This window comes from Mobula hypostoma, chromosome 19 (assembly GCF_963921235.1).
Source record: "Mobula hypostoma chromosome 19, sMobHyp1.1, whole genome shotgun sequence".
Taxonomy (NCBI): Eukaryota; Metazoa; Chordata; class Chondrichthyes; order Myliobatiformes; family Myliobatidae; genus Mobula; species Mobula hypostoma.
In genome coordinates this window covers 34344988-34360019 of record NC_086115.1, presented here as the reverse complement: position 1 = coordinate 34360019, position 15032 = coordinate 34344988, and the positions used below count along the sequence as shown (strand labels likewise).

At 43.8% G+C, this 15032-nt stretch overlaps 2 protein-coding genes across 2 annotated transcripts in view; one reads left to right on the top strand and one right to left on the bottom strand.

The window, feature by feature from the left end:
* Positions 1 to 7197, bottom strand: part of LOC134358943 (interferon-induced protein with tetratricopeptide repeats 1-like) — a 52058-nt gene extending 44861 nt beyond the window's left edge. The window contains exon 1 of the mRNA XM_063071646.1: positions 7083 to 7197. The gene's annotated coding sequence lies outside the window, so the exon portion shown is untranslated. The remainder of the gene's footprint in view (positions 1 to 7082) is intronic.
* A 197-nt stretch (positions 7198 to 7394) lies between these two features.
* On the top strand, positions 7395 to 14466 carry LOC134358947 (interferon-induced protein with tetratricopeptide repeats 1-like). The gene is made up of 3 exons (XM_063071651.1): positions 7395 to 7414; positions 8384 to 8500; positions 12976 to 14466. Exons 2-3 carry the CDS (start codon positions 8496 to 8498, stop codon positions 14336 to 14338), a joined length of 1368 nt encoding a protein of 455 aa, XP_062927721.1. The 5' UTR covers positions 7395 to 7414; positions 8384 to 8495; the 3' UTR covers positions 14339 to 14466.
* The last annotated feature ends 566 nt before the right edge of the window (positions 14467 to 15032 follow it).

Genomic DNA, 15032 nt, shown 5'->3' with positions numbered 1-15032 from the left:
GCTACCATCCTGGCAGGGCATTCCGCACAGTCACCACTCTGCATAAAGAACTCTGTGGCATTTCCCCAATAATTTCCTCCAATCGTCTTATCAATGGGTGCTATAACTATAAGGGATTGGCTGTGTTAAAGATACCGTAACTTCTTTTTCTAGAACTTACATGGTTTTTGCAAGAAAGAACAGTGTATTTTTTCCCTTCCTCATTGATTGCTAAACACGTTCAGAAATTTTTTTGTGCGAAGATACCCAAAGCCTCACTGAATACCAACGTCATTGCATTTCCCACCATTTAAAAATGCTCTACTGTTCTATTTTGGGAATGAAGTGGATTTTCCTCTCCAGGTTATATATACAATGTTCTCCTCTATTCACTAAGCCTGTTTCTACCCCCTGGAAGCTTCTCTGCAAGCCTCTGATAGTCCACAAAGTCACCTCACTCTGTACCTACAGGAAATGCACCACTCACAGAAGACAGGAAACTCTCCAGGCTCTGATACCGTCAATATTTAGACTGGAACTCTGCAGCCGAGTCATTTATTTCTGCTGTTAAGCAATGATTATAATTTTATCCAGGCAGCTCTGCATCAGTGCACTGTTATCTCAATGCCATTACTTCTTGGGGAAAATATTTGCATCTTACTTTCATTTTTGATTCTTCTTCAGGTAATGGAATTCAGAAATATGTTTGGATCAAGTCAACATTGAAATGCAGTTGGAATTGGAAAAAAAAGGTATGTACAGTTTTCCACCCAGTTAACATAAGATAGAGAAAAATGTAAAATCAAGGAACTACGTAAAGAACACTGGCCAATTATTTAGATGATATTATTAAATATGGGCAATAAGCATACCCCCACAGTGACATTGACCACCGATTAATAATGCCCCTGTGCAGCACTTAACAACTCCCCTCAATGACTACCAACAATGTCAACCCCTACTCCATGCTGATGTGACACAATTTTGGATACCCTGATGTCTACTGAGTAACTTGATGTTGCCCCATCTTGTCTCAAGGAGGCTGATCATCTCCTGAAACTCTTTCGGAGACAGCAAAGTGCCAGAACACTCAATTGGCTCAATCAGCCTGAAAGCTCACAATCAAACTGTAGATCACATGTTCCAACAGTACCAGAACAACATTAGAAAGAAAACGATTTGAAAGAAACAGTTTCTTGGACCATCCTGAGGACGTTTGCTGTATTTTGACTCATATTTTGGTATCCCATCAGATGAGTTAAGACCACTTTGTTGTGGAAATGCTACACCAATTGTGTCTCAAGACAATCTGATCCAAGTTCTCCTACAAGGTTCTAAAAGGGAGAATACGATAATGTCATCCCTTGCTTAAAGAAAGCAAGTACTGCATGGAAATAATCCCTGTATTCCTGAGGATGAAATTGCATTCATGCCACAATAATCTCCATGCTATGAAATGCTCAATCAACATACAATAGTTTGACTCAATGGTAAATGTCATTTATTCTGAGTTAACATTCTTCAAATAACTGAAGTAGAACTTATTGTCTTATGCACACGTACAAATATGCAAAGATGGAATGAAAAAATACTTGGTAAATTGTTAAATTGGTTTATTGTTGTCACACGTACTGGGTGAGGTAGAGTGAAAATATTTTCTTGTATCCTGTCTGTACAAATTAATTCATAATAAGAGTGCATTAATGTATGTCATGTGTGAATCCAAGCAGAGCTGCAGAATGAATGATGTTAATGAGAGAGATAACGAGAGACAACGGAGAGCCATTCAAAATGCTAATAAGAGAGAAGAGGGAGATAATGAGAGAGACACACATGTTTGGATCCTGAACTGTTCATTAACAATCCTGCTGAGACAATAGGAAGTGTGAAGTTTGATGGACAGGTGATACCCCATCAGGGGGATAAAATAGCGGGTTTGCTAAGGCACAAGACACACGCCACGAGACCCTGGAAGGAGCATTGTGCCCCACAAGTTGGTGGGAGTTTGGAGGACCAATTCACGGGAATCGGTCAGAGACTCACAGCGTGTAAATGTATGACTGGTGGGAACCTGTTGTGTGTCTGCCCTTGCCTGGGTGCTGGGTTCACCATGGAAGAACGGTCGCATACGGAATGGAGGGGTCACAGTGGGTGACCACAGTGGGATCAGAAGGCATCGAAAGGTTCGCCTGAATCCTCAACTGTATCTCTCACTCTCTCTCTCTCTCCCCAACGGTACAACAACAGCGATTACTTCGAACTACACTGGACTGAACTGAACTCTGCTTCACCTTAAGACTGATCATTTTACCCCTAGACTGCGATAGAGCTTGGTTGATTCCTATTACCCTGTTTCTGTGTATACTATCATTGCTAACTTGTTACATTTATATCCTTGTGGTTAGTGTACTGTATTACGTATCTTTGTTAATAAAACTTTCTTAGTTTCTAGTAATCACAGATTCCAAAGAGAGTCCTGACGAAGGATCTCGGCCTGAAACGTCGACTGTACCTCTTCCTAGAGATGCTGCCTGGGCTGCTGCGTTCCCCAGCAACTTTGCTGTGTGTTGTTGTTTCCAAAGAGTGGTCCATTTCTGCTGGTTTGACAACCCAGTTGCGGCGTACGTAACATATGTGGGGGCTTGTCCGGGATTTTGAACGCCAAAATTGGGACTGGTTAAATTGATTGGGTTAAATTCCCGAATAAAAAAACAGGGCAAACAGCAGAAATAGAGATTGAGGAATTTCTAAAGGCGCCAACCTTGGAGGCATTAAAGGATGCCAAGAAAGCAGAATTGGCGACTGTTGCAAAACGGTTGAATCTTTTGAAGGGGAAGCAGACAATGAGGAGAGCAGAGATGCACAGAGCCATGGTTGAGTATTATGTATCTAAAGATGTGTTTCCCCACGGGGAGCTGGAGGTGGTGTCTATGAGCAAACCTGGTGGGGAGGCGGTGCAGCTGCCTTTGGAAAGATTAAGGCTCGAGCATGACTTCCAAGTAAAGCAGCTAGAAAGGGAGGAGAGAGAAAAGCAGCTAGAAAGGGAAGAGAGAGAGAAGCAGCTAGAAAGGGAGGAAAGAGAGAAAGAAAGGGAGTTTGAGCTGGAGAAGTTAAAGATAACGCGAGAGGGGGGCCAAATGCTGGACCAAGGTGGAGGGTTCAGGGCGACCCAAGAGGTTAGGTTGGCTCCCCCATTTGAGGAGGCCGATGTTGATCGGTACTTTCTACATTTTGAAAAAGTCGCTGCAAGTCAGGACTGGCCGAGGGATAAGTGGACTGTTCTACTCTAGAGCGTGCTGAAGGGGAAGGCTCAGCAAGCTTACTCAGCGTTGTCAGCAGAAGATACCCAGAGGTATGATGTGATAAAAGAGGCTATACTCAGGATTTATGAGTTGGTCCCGGAGGCATACTGGCAAAGGTTCCGGAATGTGAGGAAGCAGTGGGGTCACACGTATTTAGAGTTTGCCTTTGAGATACAAATGTATGGTGAGCGTTGGTGCACCTCAAAAGGGGTCAGTGGGGATTATGACAAACTGCTACAGCTAATACTGATTGAGCAATTTAAAGGTTGTGTCCCTGAAGGTATGAGGCCCTGTCTAGATGAGGAGGCAGAAACCTTAGCCGCAACTGCTAAGTTAGCGGATGAGTATGCGTTAACACACAAAGCAAAGTTTACTCTGAGTAAGAGCTACCAGAAGGGTAGTCGAGTGGGCAGAGAAAGTCCGCCGGCTAAGCCAGAAAGTAAGCCGGGGACTACTGAGAAGGATCAGGAAGATGGGAAGCAGTTTGGTAGGAAGTCTCCTGGGGTTGTATGCTATAATTGTGGGAAAGCCGGTCACATTGCATCCAGGTGTTTTGCCCCAAAGAAGGAGACGGGGAAAGGAAAAACGATGACTCTGACTGGCTGTATTGAGCCGGCAAACAAACCGCTAGGGAAGAAGAGGTCTGATAGAGTTCAGGAAGGGCGCGTTTATTTCAGCTGGATTGGTGTCAGTGAAGGAGGGGTCAAACTCAGTTCCAGTACGGATCTGGAGAGACACTGGAGCTTGTCAGTCACTGATCTTAAGGAGGGTGTTAGAATTCAGTACAGAGACCAAGACTGGGGAGGTCAGTGTGATAAAGGGCATTGGGAAGGGGACTGAAGCAGTACCTTTGCACCAGATATACCTGAAAAGTGACTTGGTCTCCAGACCGGTCATGATAGGGGTGAGGTTCGAATTACCGATGGGAGACGTGGAGGTCTTACTCGGTAACAACCTTGGAGGTGGAGATTTGTACCCAGCAGTAAAGCTGACAAGCAAGCCTGCCAGGACTGAGGACCCGCCCATGGACTCACAGGTTTATCCCACTTGCACAGTAACTCGATGCACGTTGAGAAAGGCTGCCGAAGCGAACGTGGATTTAGCTGAGACGTTTTTACCAGCCTTGTACCAAGAGGGGATAGGAAGTGAGAAGAAGGAGCATAGTGGTGCGGAAGGAACTGAGGGAGTTGAGGTAGATTTATCATTAGCGAGGAAGGAATTTATACCGGCACAGGAGTGAGACGAGGAGCTGATGGTTTTGACAGAGACAGCTCTCTCTGAAGCAGAAATAAAAAGGGAACCAGTGGGCTATTATATGAAGGAGGGAGTACTGATGAGGAAGTGGAGACCAAGTACCATGCCCGCAGATGAGCAGTGGAGGGGTGGTATACCAGGTAGTAGTGCCGAAAATTTATAGGGATGAGATTTTTAACCTGGCCCACAAGATACCCCTCGGTGGACATTTTGGGGTGAGGAAAACACATCTGGAAAAGATAAACATGGTGCCGACGAGATTGGAGAACTCTATTGTTTTGGCCAACTTTGCTGATAAGGTCTCTCACTTAACCCCTGAACAGAGCGAACCGCTGATAAAGCTAATTAACCGGCCTGCAGATGTATGTCCGGATGTTCCGAGGCGATGCAAGGGGACGGTACATGATGTTATTGTTACGTCAGATCAGCTTATTAAGCAACACCCCTATAGGATGAACTTGGAGAAGGGCAAGCTAGTGGAGAAAGTAATTGAACACATGCTAGCCAGAGGTATTATTAGGCCATCTAAATCGGAATGGGCCTCTCCCTGTGTGGTTGTCTCGAAACCCGATGGGAGCATACGATTCTGTACAGATTACAGAAAGGTGAACGCCATCACAAAAACTGATGCTTACCCCATCCCAAGGGTAGACGATTTCATTGACAAAGTGGGGAGGGCTAAGTACATCCCAAAGATCGATTTGCTGAAAGGGTACTGGTGTGTTCCTTTAACCGACCGGGCTAGACAAATATCAGCATTTGTCACTCCACCTGGGTTATACGAGCATAATGTTTTACCTTTTGGCATGAAGAACGCCCCAGGGACCCTCCAAAGGATGATTAATTCAGTGATAAAAGGGTTAAAGAACGCAGAAGCGTATATTGACAATTTGGTCGTCTGAAGTGACACGTGGGAGGAGCACATTGTGGCAGTAGAGGAACTGTTTAAACGGCTGTCTGAAGCCAACCTGACTGTGAACCTCGCGAAAAGTGAGTTCGGCCATGCTAAGGTCACATATCTGGGGTATGTGGTAGGACTGGGGCAGCTGGCACCAATGCAGGCTAAGGTGCAGGCTATCTCTGAAGTTCCCATCCTGATGGACAAAAGGGCCCTGAGAAGGTTCTTGGGGATGGTGGGGTACTATCGAAAGTTTTGTAAAAATTTTGCGGATATTACCCTCCCTCTTACTAAGCTCTTGCCGAAGAATGAGAAGTTTGTGTGGAACAACCTTTGTCAACAAGCCTTCGAGAGTCTGAAGGCGATTCTGTGTCACCACCCTGTGTTGAATGCGCCTGACTTTTCAAAACCCGTCTCCCTAGCAACAGATGCTAGCGACGAAGCTGCCGGGGCGGTGCTGTTGCAGACAGACAAAGAGGAGATTGACCACCCAGTGACTTATTTTTCTAAGAAGTTTAATGTCCATCAGAGAAATTATTCCACTGTGGAAAAGGAATTATTGGCAATCATACTGGCATTACAACATGTTGAGGTTTATATTTGTCCAGCATGGAAACCACTGATAATTTACACTGATCACAATCCATTAGTGTTTTTGACCACAATGAAGGATAAAAACAAATGCTTATTAAGTTGGAGCCTGGTATTACAGGAATTTGATATAAAGATAAAACATATAAAAGGAACTGACAATGTGATTGCTGATTGTCTGTCCAGCTGTTAAAATTTAAAGTTCTCTGTATTAGCCGAATAGCTGATGACTACCTGTATATTAGTGTGTATTTTATAATGTGCATTCATGCCCGTAATTTTTACCCCCGGTAAAAATTCTTTTAAGGGTGGGGGTGTCATGTGTGAAGCTAAGCAGAGCTGCAGAATGGATGATGTTAATGAGAGAGATAACGAGAGACAATGGAGAGCCATTCAAAATGCTAATAAGAGAGAAGAGAGAGATAACGAGAGAGAGAGACACATAATTCAGTATGTGGCGTCTGCCACAGACAGTTTGCTTTGAACCGGAACTGTTCATTAACAATCCTGCTGAGACAAAAGGAGGTGTGAAGTTTGATGGACAGGTGATACCCTATCAGGGGGATAAAAATAGCGGCTTTGCTAAGGCACAAGACACATGCCACGAGACCCTGGAAAGAGCATTGTGCCCCACAAGTTTGTGGGAGTTTGGAGAACCAATTCATGGGAATCAGTCAGAGGCTCACAGGGTGTAAAGGTACGGCCAGTGGGGACCTGTTGTGTGTCCGCCCTTGCCTGGATGCTGGGTTCACCACGGAAAAATGGTCGCATCTGGAATGGAGGAGTCACAGTCAGTGACCACAGCGGGATCAGAAGGCATCGAAAAGTTCGCCTGAAACCTCAACTGTAAATCTCACACTCTCTCTCTCCAACGGTACAACAACAGCGATTACTTCGATCTACACTGGACTGAACTGAACGCTGCACCTTAAGACTGATCATTTTACCCCTAGACTGCGATAGAGCTTGGCTGATTCCTAGTACCCTGTTTCTGTGTATACTATCATTGCTAACTTGTTACATTTATATACTTGCAGTTAGTGTACTGTATTACTTACCTTTGTGAATAAAACTTTCTTAGTTTCTAGTAATCACAGACTCCAACGAGTGTTCCATTTCTGCTGGTTTGACAACCCAGTTACAGGGTACGTAACATGTAGGACTAGGTAAATGAATAAAAGATTGCCGAATAAAGTTTTACAGAACAGAGAATGTGCAGTGCATATAAACAAGGTAGATTGTGAGGTCCAGAGTCTATCTTATCATACTTGGAAACCATTCAGTAGTCTGTAAGAGTGAGATAAGAGTTGACCCTGAGCCTGCTGGGAGGTGGTTTCATGTTTTCATGCTTTTCTGCTTGATGGGACGGTGAAGAAGAGGGAATCTGCAGGTAGGTGAGATCATTAATTATTTCGGCTGCTTCGCTAATGCAGCAAGAAGTGCAGACCCAGGCACATAGCATCAGATAGGCAGCATTCACAAGAAAAATATAAAGTAGTAAAGATAATTTATACACTATACTTACTAGAAAAAGCACAATTAGAACAAAGTAAACCAATTCCTTTGTGGTGAGAGCAAAATGGTGATAGTGTTGTTATGCTCTGGTAGTGATGAAGGTTGCACCACAGTTCAAAAACTGAATGGGAATGGTTGAAGGGAAGTAGTTGTTCGTGAATCTGGTGATGTGGGACTTTGCACTTCTGTAGCTCCTGCCCTATGGGTGCAACAAAGAGATGGTGTGGTCTGGTGGGGATCATGTTTTCCTGATGCGGCACCTTACGTAGAATTTACTGGTGGAAGGATGATGTATTTCACGGAGTCAACTCCTCTTTGCAATTTCTTATATTCCTGTTCCTTCGAACTGCATATCAGAATATGATGCAATCGGTCAGGATATTTTCAAAAGTACATGGAAAGCAAAAAATGTGTGTGATCAAATTTCTCATCATAATGAACGATGTCCGAACTGAGGTACCATCATGAGATCAGAACCATGTCCTAACTGAGTTACCAGCATGGGATTATTGAGCATCTTCCTGTATTGTGTGGAGGTACTGCTCTCCGCCTCTCTCACTTTCCTGCACCAAGCTCTGTGAGGCTTTTGAACTTCACTGCCCAATGACCTTAATATTGCTGTCCAGATTTCAGATTAGATAACATTAAAGATGAGTTCAAGCAACCAGGTGCTCTTCAATGCTCCAGTGAGACTTTGATCTGTTGTTTTTTTCCATGATAAAGGTGTATAATACAGTCTATGCTTCTGTCATCACATTCCTTTGCTATCCAGTATTGTCACTTCCTGGAGCAAAAACTGGTTCATAATTTTCACTTTCGATGTTTAGTTTCTATTTATCCTCAGGTACATATAAAAGTGCTGCAAGATAAAGCACCTCAGAACACTTTTGGATCAACTCAGTGTTGAAGGTGCAGCTGGAGTAGAAAAGAGAAGTGTTTTACATCCGATCGATACAATGAGGTACGGATCATTGCCATTCCTTCTGTACTTAAATTTACTTGCAGGTTATAATGTGGCAGCCACTTGATCGAAAAATGATAAATCACATTACAAAGAATTTGAAATTCTTATTATCAGTGTTATTTGTTCTGAGTTTTGTCTCTGTGTCATTTTTGCACTAAAATCTTTTCTTGCACAGCCTAATTTTCTCCCTCTTTATTGTTTTATACAAATTATGTGTGTTTTATATTCAGAGTGTTCTCTGTAACTCTCAGCCTCTGATGCTGGTGCAAGCTGGTTTTTCAAAGGACCTGTACCTAATCATTCTTGTGCAAATGACAATAAACTTGACTTGGGATTCTTTCATGAGTGCAGGCCTGGTGGCAACGATGGAGAGAGAAGCAGAGTTGACATGTCAGGCCAATAGACTTTTTATCACAGGGGCAACACTTTACCTCCTGACCGGACAGATTACAGCCCAGTCACTATGTTCAGTAACTTCTGAAAACAGGTATTTTCCAGTAGTTCCTCTTTTTCTTTCAGACTTCCAGCAACAGCAGTACTTTCTACACATACTTTACCAAAACTGGTGGGAATTGAAAGACTTGTGCCTCCAAACAGATCTGGAAATAGGTCAACTAAACACTAAGATTATTTTCTACGAGGACCTCATCAAAAGTACAATATTAAACTTCATAATCCTGTTGTAGATTACAGGACAGTGTGACCTCTTGCTCTAATTCAGCAGAGCCTAATAGTTCTCTATTTGTAAATTGGCAGAGAAAATTACTATCACCAATCAGACAAACAAAGACAGACCCAGGTATGCAGTTTAATTACTTTATTACTACTTAAGCGATTATAAGCATGGTCTTTTATACATTAGAATAAATGCAGTATGCCGAAATCCCGAGCTTTTGCTTAGCCCGAATCAGCAAGGTTCCAAATGCTTCCATACCTTACACAAAAGTAGACATTGGGTCTCCCATATACACAATCAGTTTCCCCATTAATTAACAAAACAAGCCACTGGTCATGTCACCTTGAAGGCTAATGGTTCCTCCTTGAGCACACCATATATGTGTTATCAGTTCTATATTTCTAACAGGACTTAGTACGAGTAAAACAGACCCCATATGCAGGCTTAAATTTCTTCCACATTTTCTTCCCTCCTCTTTGATCGCCACCTTCATCATACACAGGATCAAAGGATTCCAACTTCACCTTTAGAAACATCCTTTTGGGTCCGTGCCAGGGTTTGGATAGCAGGGCACAAGTAACTCTAAAGATCCCTACTACCACTGCTGTCAATACCAGTATCAATCCATAATGCACCACTGTTGTCCACCACCCTCCTAAGAGACACCCAAAAGCCGCTACCCTCCGGGAAGATTATAGTTGTGGAATTCTTCTCCTATCTTGCATATCTGTTTCACCTTTTTCTGGATATGGTCTGCCACATGAATTATGTTTTTAACCTCATCTCGTATATAGGTACAACACTGCTGCCCTAGAATAGCACAAGTTCCACCTTTCTCAGCTAGTATGAAGTCCAGAGCAACTCTTTTGCAGGGCTACAGTTCTGATGGCTACTACCTCTGCTGTCAGCCCTTTAATTTGTTTCTGGGTATCTTCTAGGACCATGGCCGTATCATTAGTCAAATTCTCAAAGGTTGAGGCCATATTTATCAATTCCTGTGAAGTCCTCCCCACTCCCCACTGGGAAAATGCTATCATCCAAAACCTTTCAGTTTCTGAAATGGCCCTCTTGCTTCGAGACCAGTAGGTGTGCTTTCCTATATCCTTTAGGTGATGCATATGGAGTAACCACGTGGGCCATATAACAGCATCCCTCCCAGTTGAAGGGCAAGTAGGGGTAGGCCCTCGTACCACATGCCTAGTATGTTCCATTACGGCTAAGGTGGCATGGGGGGGGGTTTGGAATTACTCACCTTGCGGTTACTACTCTTCCTTGTATCAATCACCCCTTGGCATAGGCACTCGTCACCCTCCACCAGCCCTGTTAGGGCTACGAAGTGGGGTTTCACTAGTTCTTTTGAAGGCAGGCAGGTACCATCCATCAAAGAGAGTGGGCACCTGTCTATGGATGGTAGATGAATCCTCCTTAGGGTGTAGCTGGAGGCTTCTACCTCGTCTTCTAATAACATTAATTCTAGAGGTTTTAGTCTTACTACCCCCGGTCTCCCCCTGCGCCATACCTGTATTACTGACCACTACTGGGTCTTTCCAGTGTATTATTAAGACATCGCTATGCCTCCTGTTACGAACCCACAGGTTTTGTTTACTGTGGACCGTCGCTTTAAATGCCTGCGTGAGCCGGGTCTATGACGTCAGTCACAGGCTGGAGCTCTTTGCTTCAGATTTTTACACAGACAGACAGAGAGAGAGGGAGGGAGGGAGAGAGAGAGGGAGTGAGAGAGAGGGAGGGAGGGAGAGAGAGAGGGAGTGAGAGAGAGGGAGGGGGAGAGAGAGTGAGAGAGAGGGGGAGGGGAGGGAGGGGGAGAGAGAGAGAGAGAGAGAGAGGGAGTGAGAGAGAGGGAGGGAGGGAGAGAGAGAGGGAGTGAGAGAGAGGGAGGGGGAGAGAGAGTGAGAGAGAGGGGGAGGGGAGGGAGGGGGGGAGAGAGAGAGAGAGAGAGGGAGGGAGAGAGAGAGGGAGTGAGAGAGAGGGAGGGAGGGAGAGAGAGAGGGAGTGAGAGAGAGGGAGGGGGAGAGAGAGTGAGAGAGAGGGGGAGGGGAGGGAGGGGGGAGAGAGAGAGAGAGAGAGAGGGAGGGAGAGAGAGAGGGAGTGAGAGAGAGGGAGGGGGAGAGAGAGAGAGAGAGAGAGAGAGAAGCTGAGGCTTGGAACCCTCCTGTGCCCACAGGGGTGGGTTGATCATCAGCACGGAGTACATAACGAATGTGTGACCCCACCCACTCCCCCAGCTACCAAGTGGTATATGTGTACAAATCCAGCAAGCAGAAGCATTCAAATGTACAGCAAATTCATAACTAAAAAGGTGTACAGCAGTGTTTAACTTGGAGGTCTGTGCTGGCAAAAGATCAAGCAATCATGTAAGGACATTCATTCATCTTTTGGGTCACCGGGCAGTCCTTCACGGTGACTGAGCGTGCACTGTGTCCTATGAATCCAGTCGGGCTTTCCTTCTACCTGCATGGCTGTCCTTGTCACCAGATAGGGCCCCTTCCACCTTGGAGAAAGACAGTCTTTCTTAAGCGTTTTCATATACACAGAGTCTCCTGGTCTGAGGGCTGAAGGCTTCTGAGATAACAAATGCTTTTCCAGATGATAGCCCAATCAGGAATGTGGTGTTATTGCTTGGGAGCTTCCATACCTTCATGAATTTTTTGGGTGTCATCGGAATAGTACAATAAACGATGATAAATTTTTTTTTGCAATTTTTTTTGGGGTTAGGTGGTATATTGACCCACCTAGCAGGAGACTCCTCATCAGGACGGTGATGGAATTTTGAATCATGAGAGGAAGTGCTAGGATTAGTCTGTGTAACACAGCTTCATTTAGAGCTGTTGGTGAAACTTGCTTCCAGTTTGGCTCACTGTTAATGTGCTCATTTAAAGTCAGCTCAGAGTGTGCATCTTTTAGTCACCATGACCTATCATCGGTGAAAGTCACCTCCTCTATACACCTATTCCTGAATCTAGCACAGGCTTGATACATAAGACCAGGCAGCCTGTATAATGGGAGCCTAACAACCACCTGCGATTTCACTGAGCACACTATGTGTAAGTGAGAAGGGAGTTAGAGTATGGGATAGGAAGGGTTAAATGGTGTATGTGACCTGGTAAATATAGCAGGGGCGGGAACTAGACAACAGAACCGGGCACAGTTAGGATGTTGCAATTGCATGCTCATTTCTTAGAATAGAAGCGCTTACTGACCTGTACCTCTGCACGTGAAGCTATTGTGACCATGGTGAAATTGCTAACCACAAAACTGCCATAAGCGTGGACAGGGCAAACAGGTGCTAACTGAAACCCTATTTTCTGGATATAAATGTAACCTTGTGCCCGTGCTAGGGAGAGCTGATTGCCAGATGCTGTAGAAGCATATGGTGGTTACCGCTCCTCGGATCAAGTTCAATAAAGTATTGACTGAGCGAAAACGAGGCCTCTGAGTGTTCTCTCCGACTGAATAATGAATTGATAAGGACAACTAGTGGTGGAGTGAAGCCACCGGGTCTGCTGCCTGGCTGTTCAAGAAGCACATTCCTGGCTCAATGCATGAATCAATTCCCGATATTCATCTATTGACAGTTCCCACATGCTCAGATGCTGCCTGACCTGCTAAGAGTTTCTAGCTCCTCACTGTCTCAGTGAACAAAACTGCATCAGAGGGTAGACTTGCCTCCGTATCAATGCACTTAAAATGTCTGCTGACTATTTATGGAACTGCAGGACAGACCTGCCTCAGGATCTGGTCTGAAATGAAATTTCATAATTTTTTTTTCCAATTACAGCAACACACAAGGAGATTTGTTGAAAGAGAAGCTTGATCAGCTTTCGTGTCACTTCACATGGGGCCCTCAGAAGGAAACCATTCAAGTGAATGATGTGGAATACAGATTGCAAGATTCTCTAAAATTTGATGTGAAATACAAAGTTATGTCCTACAACCAACTCGCTTTTGTAAACTGTATCCAGGGCAAATGTGAGGAAGCAATTCAAAATTTAAAGGAAGCTGAACAGTTTCTGAGAGAGAACCACAAAGATGAATTTGAAAGAAGAAGCATCATCACCTATGGAAACTCTGCCTGGGTGCATTACCACATGGGACAGCTGACCGAGGCCCAGACCTACCTGCACAAGCTGGAGATGATCTGTAAACCACTCAGTGATGGCCCTCGCTATACAGCAATGATCCCTGAGGTATACGGGGAGAAGGGATGGTCATTGTTAACTTCTGGTAATAGTATTTACTATAAGGAGGCAAAAGAATGTTTTGAGAAGGCTCTGGAGAAAGATTCTGATAACACAGAATGGATCATGGGCTATGCCACTGCTCTGTTTCGTCTCGAATCAATTTCTGGAACTCCTGCAAATCGACAGCAAAGTCAGTCAGTAAGGCATCTACGTCGTGTACTGCAACTTGATTCAGATGACACTGTGGCCATGGTTCTGTTGGCTCTCAAACTACGAATATTTAATCAAAAAAAGGAAGCAACTGAATTAGTTGAAGAAGCACTGCAGAAAACACCTGATTTTCCATACGTGCTTCGGTATGCAGCAAAATTTTGGAGATTAGAGAAAGATGTGGAGAAAGCTATTGGCCTGTTGAAGAAAGCATTGGAAATAACTCCAGACAGCATCTTCTTACATCACCAGATTGCGTTGTGTTATGAACTTAAACTAAATAAACCGACTCACAATCCTTTTCCCCAAAATGGCAGCAATTGTGAACACCAGCAGAAAACTGAGCTGATCAGAGAATGTAAGCATCACTTTGCAAAGGTAGATGAACAGCGTCCAAGTGCAGTCAAGCCACAATTGGATTTTGCGCAATTCTGTGTAAAGGTTAAAGACTATTCCAAAGCGGAGGAGATATATGACAAGCTGCTGAAGTTAGTAAGCATTAGTCCACGTGAGATGCAGACAATACGTTTAAAGGCTGGCTTATTTCAAATGCATCAGATGAAATCTGAATCAAATGCCATTACACTATTTCTGGAAGGACTGAACATTGAACATGAGTCAAGTGAATGGAAAATGTGTCGCAGACATTTGGAGCAGTGGCTGAACAGGAAGCTTCAGAGAAATCCACAAGACAACAAAGCCCTTCGTATCAAATCATTATTGAATGAGATGGATGGGAACAGCCCTTAAACTAATGGAGACATTGGAGATTGATCCTGATAATATAAAATATCTCAATGCTCATAATAAATTGTCTCTTCTTCCACTGATAAAACGATGCATGAAAGCTGCATTGATTCTGCCTAATCAAAGGCAGGCTGGACTGTTTTCTTTCACGAATAAGAGTTTGTTAGCCATTTCTTTTAATGAAGGTATTACAGTTGATCGTAATTTTCAATGATCTTGTAATTATCTAAATTTCTGAGCTTTGTTTTGGAATGCTGATGTTAATAATAGCATAAGACTGTATCCTTCAGAGGTTCCATTCAGTGTGGACTTTGGAGAATTATACAACACAGAGCAAATTCAGAGAACCCTATGAATCCTCCATATCAGAATCCTTTACTTGATTAATCGTAAGTTGTACTTTACTTTTCAGATTGTTCCTTATATCTGCTGAACAAGAGTAACTTTTGAAGAGTAATGTTTGGATTGGAATTGAATTTCTAAGGTTTCATAAATGTCTGGGAATTATGATTTTGAAGTAGAGGTTGTATCTGTCCAGCACGAATCAACAGAATTAGAGCAAGATATTCTTAGTAACACAAGTCCAGTGTGCCAGAGGTAATGAGGGTATGAATGCCAATTTTGTGGAATTTCTGAAATATTGTAATAGAGAGAGGGGACAGTGGCTGATAACATTTGACCAGCCTGCCCAGGTTAG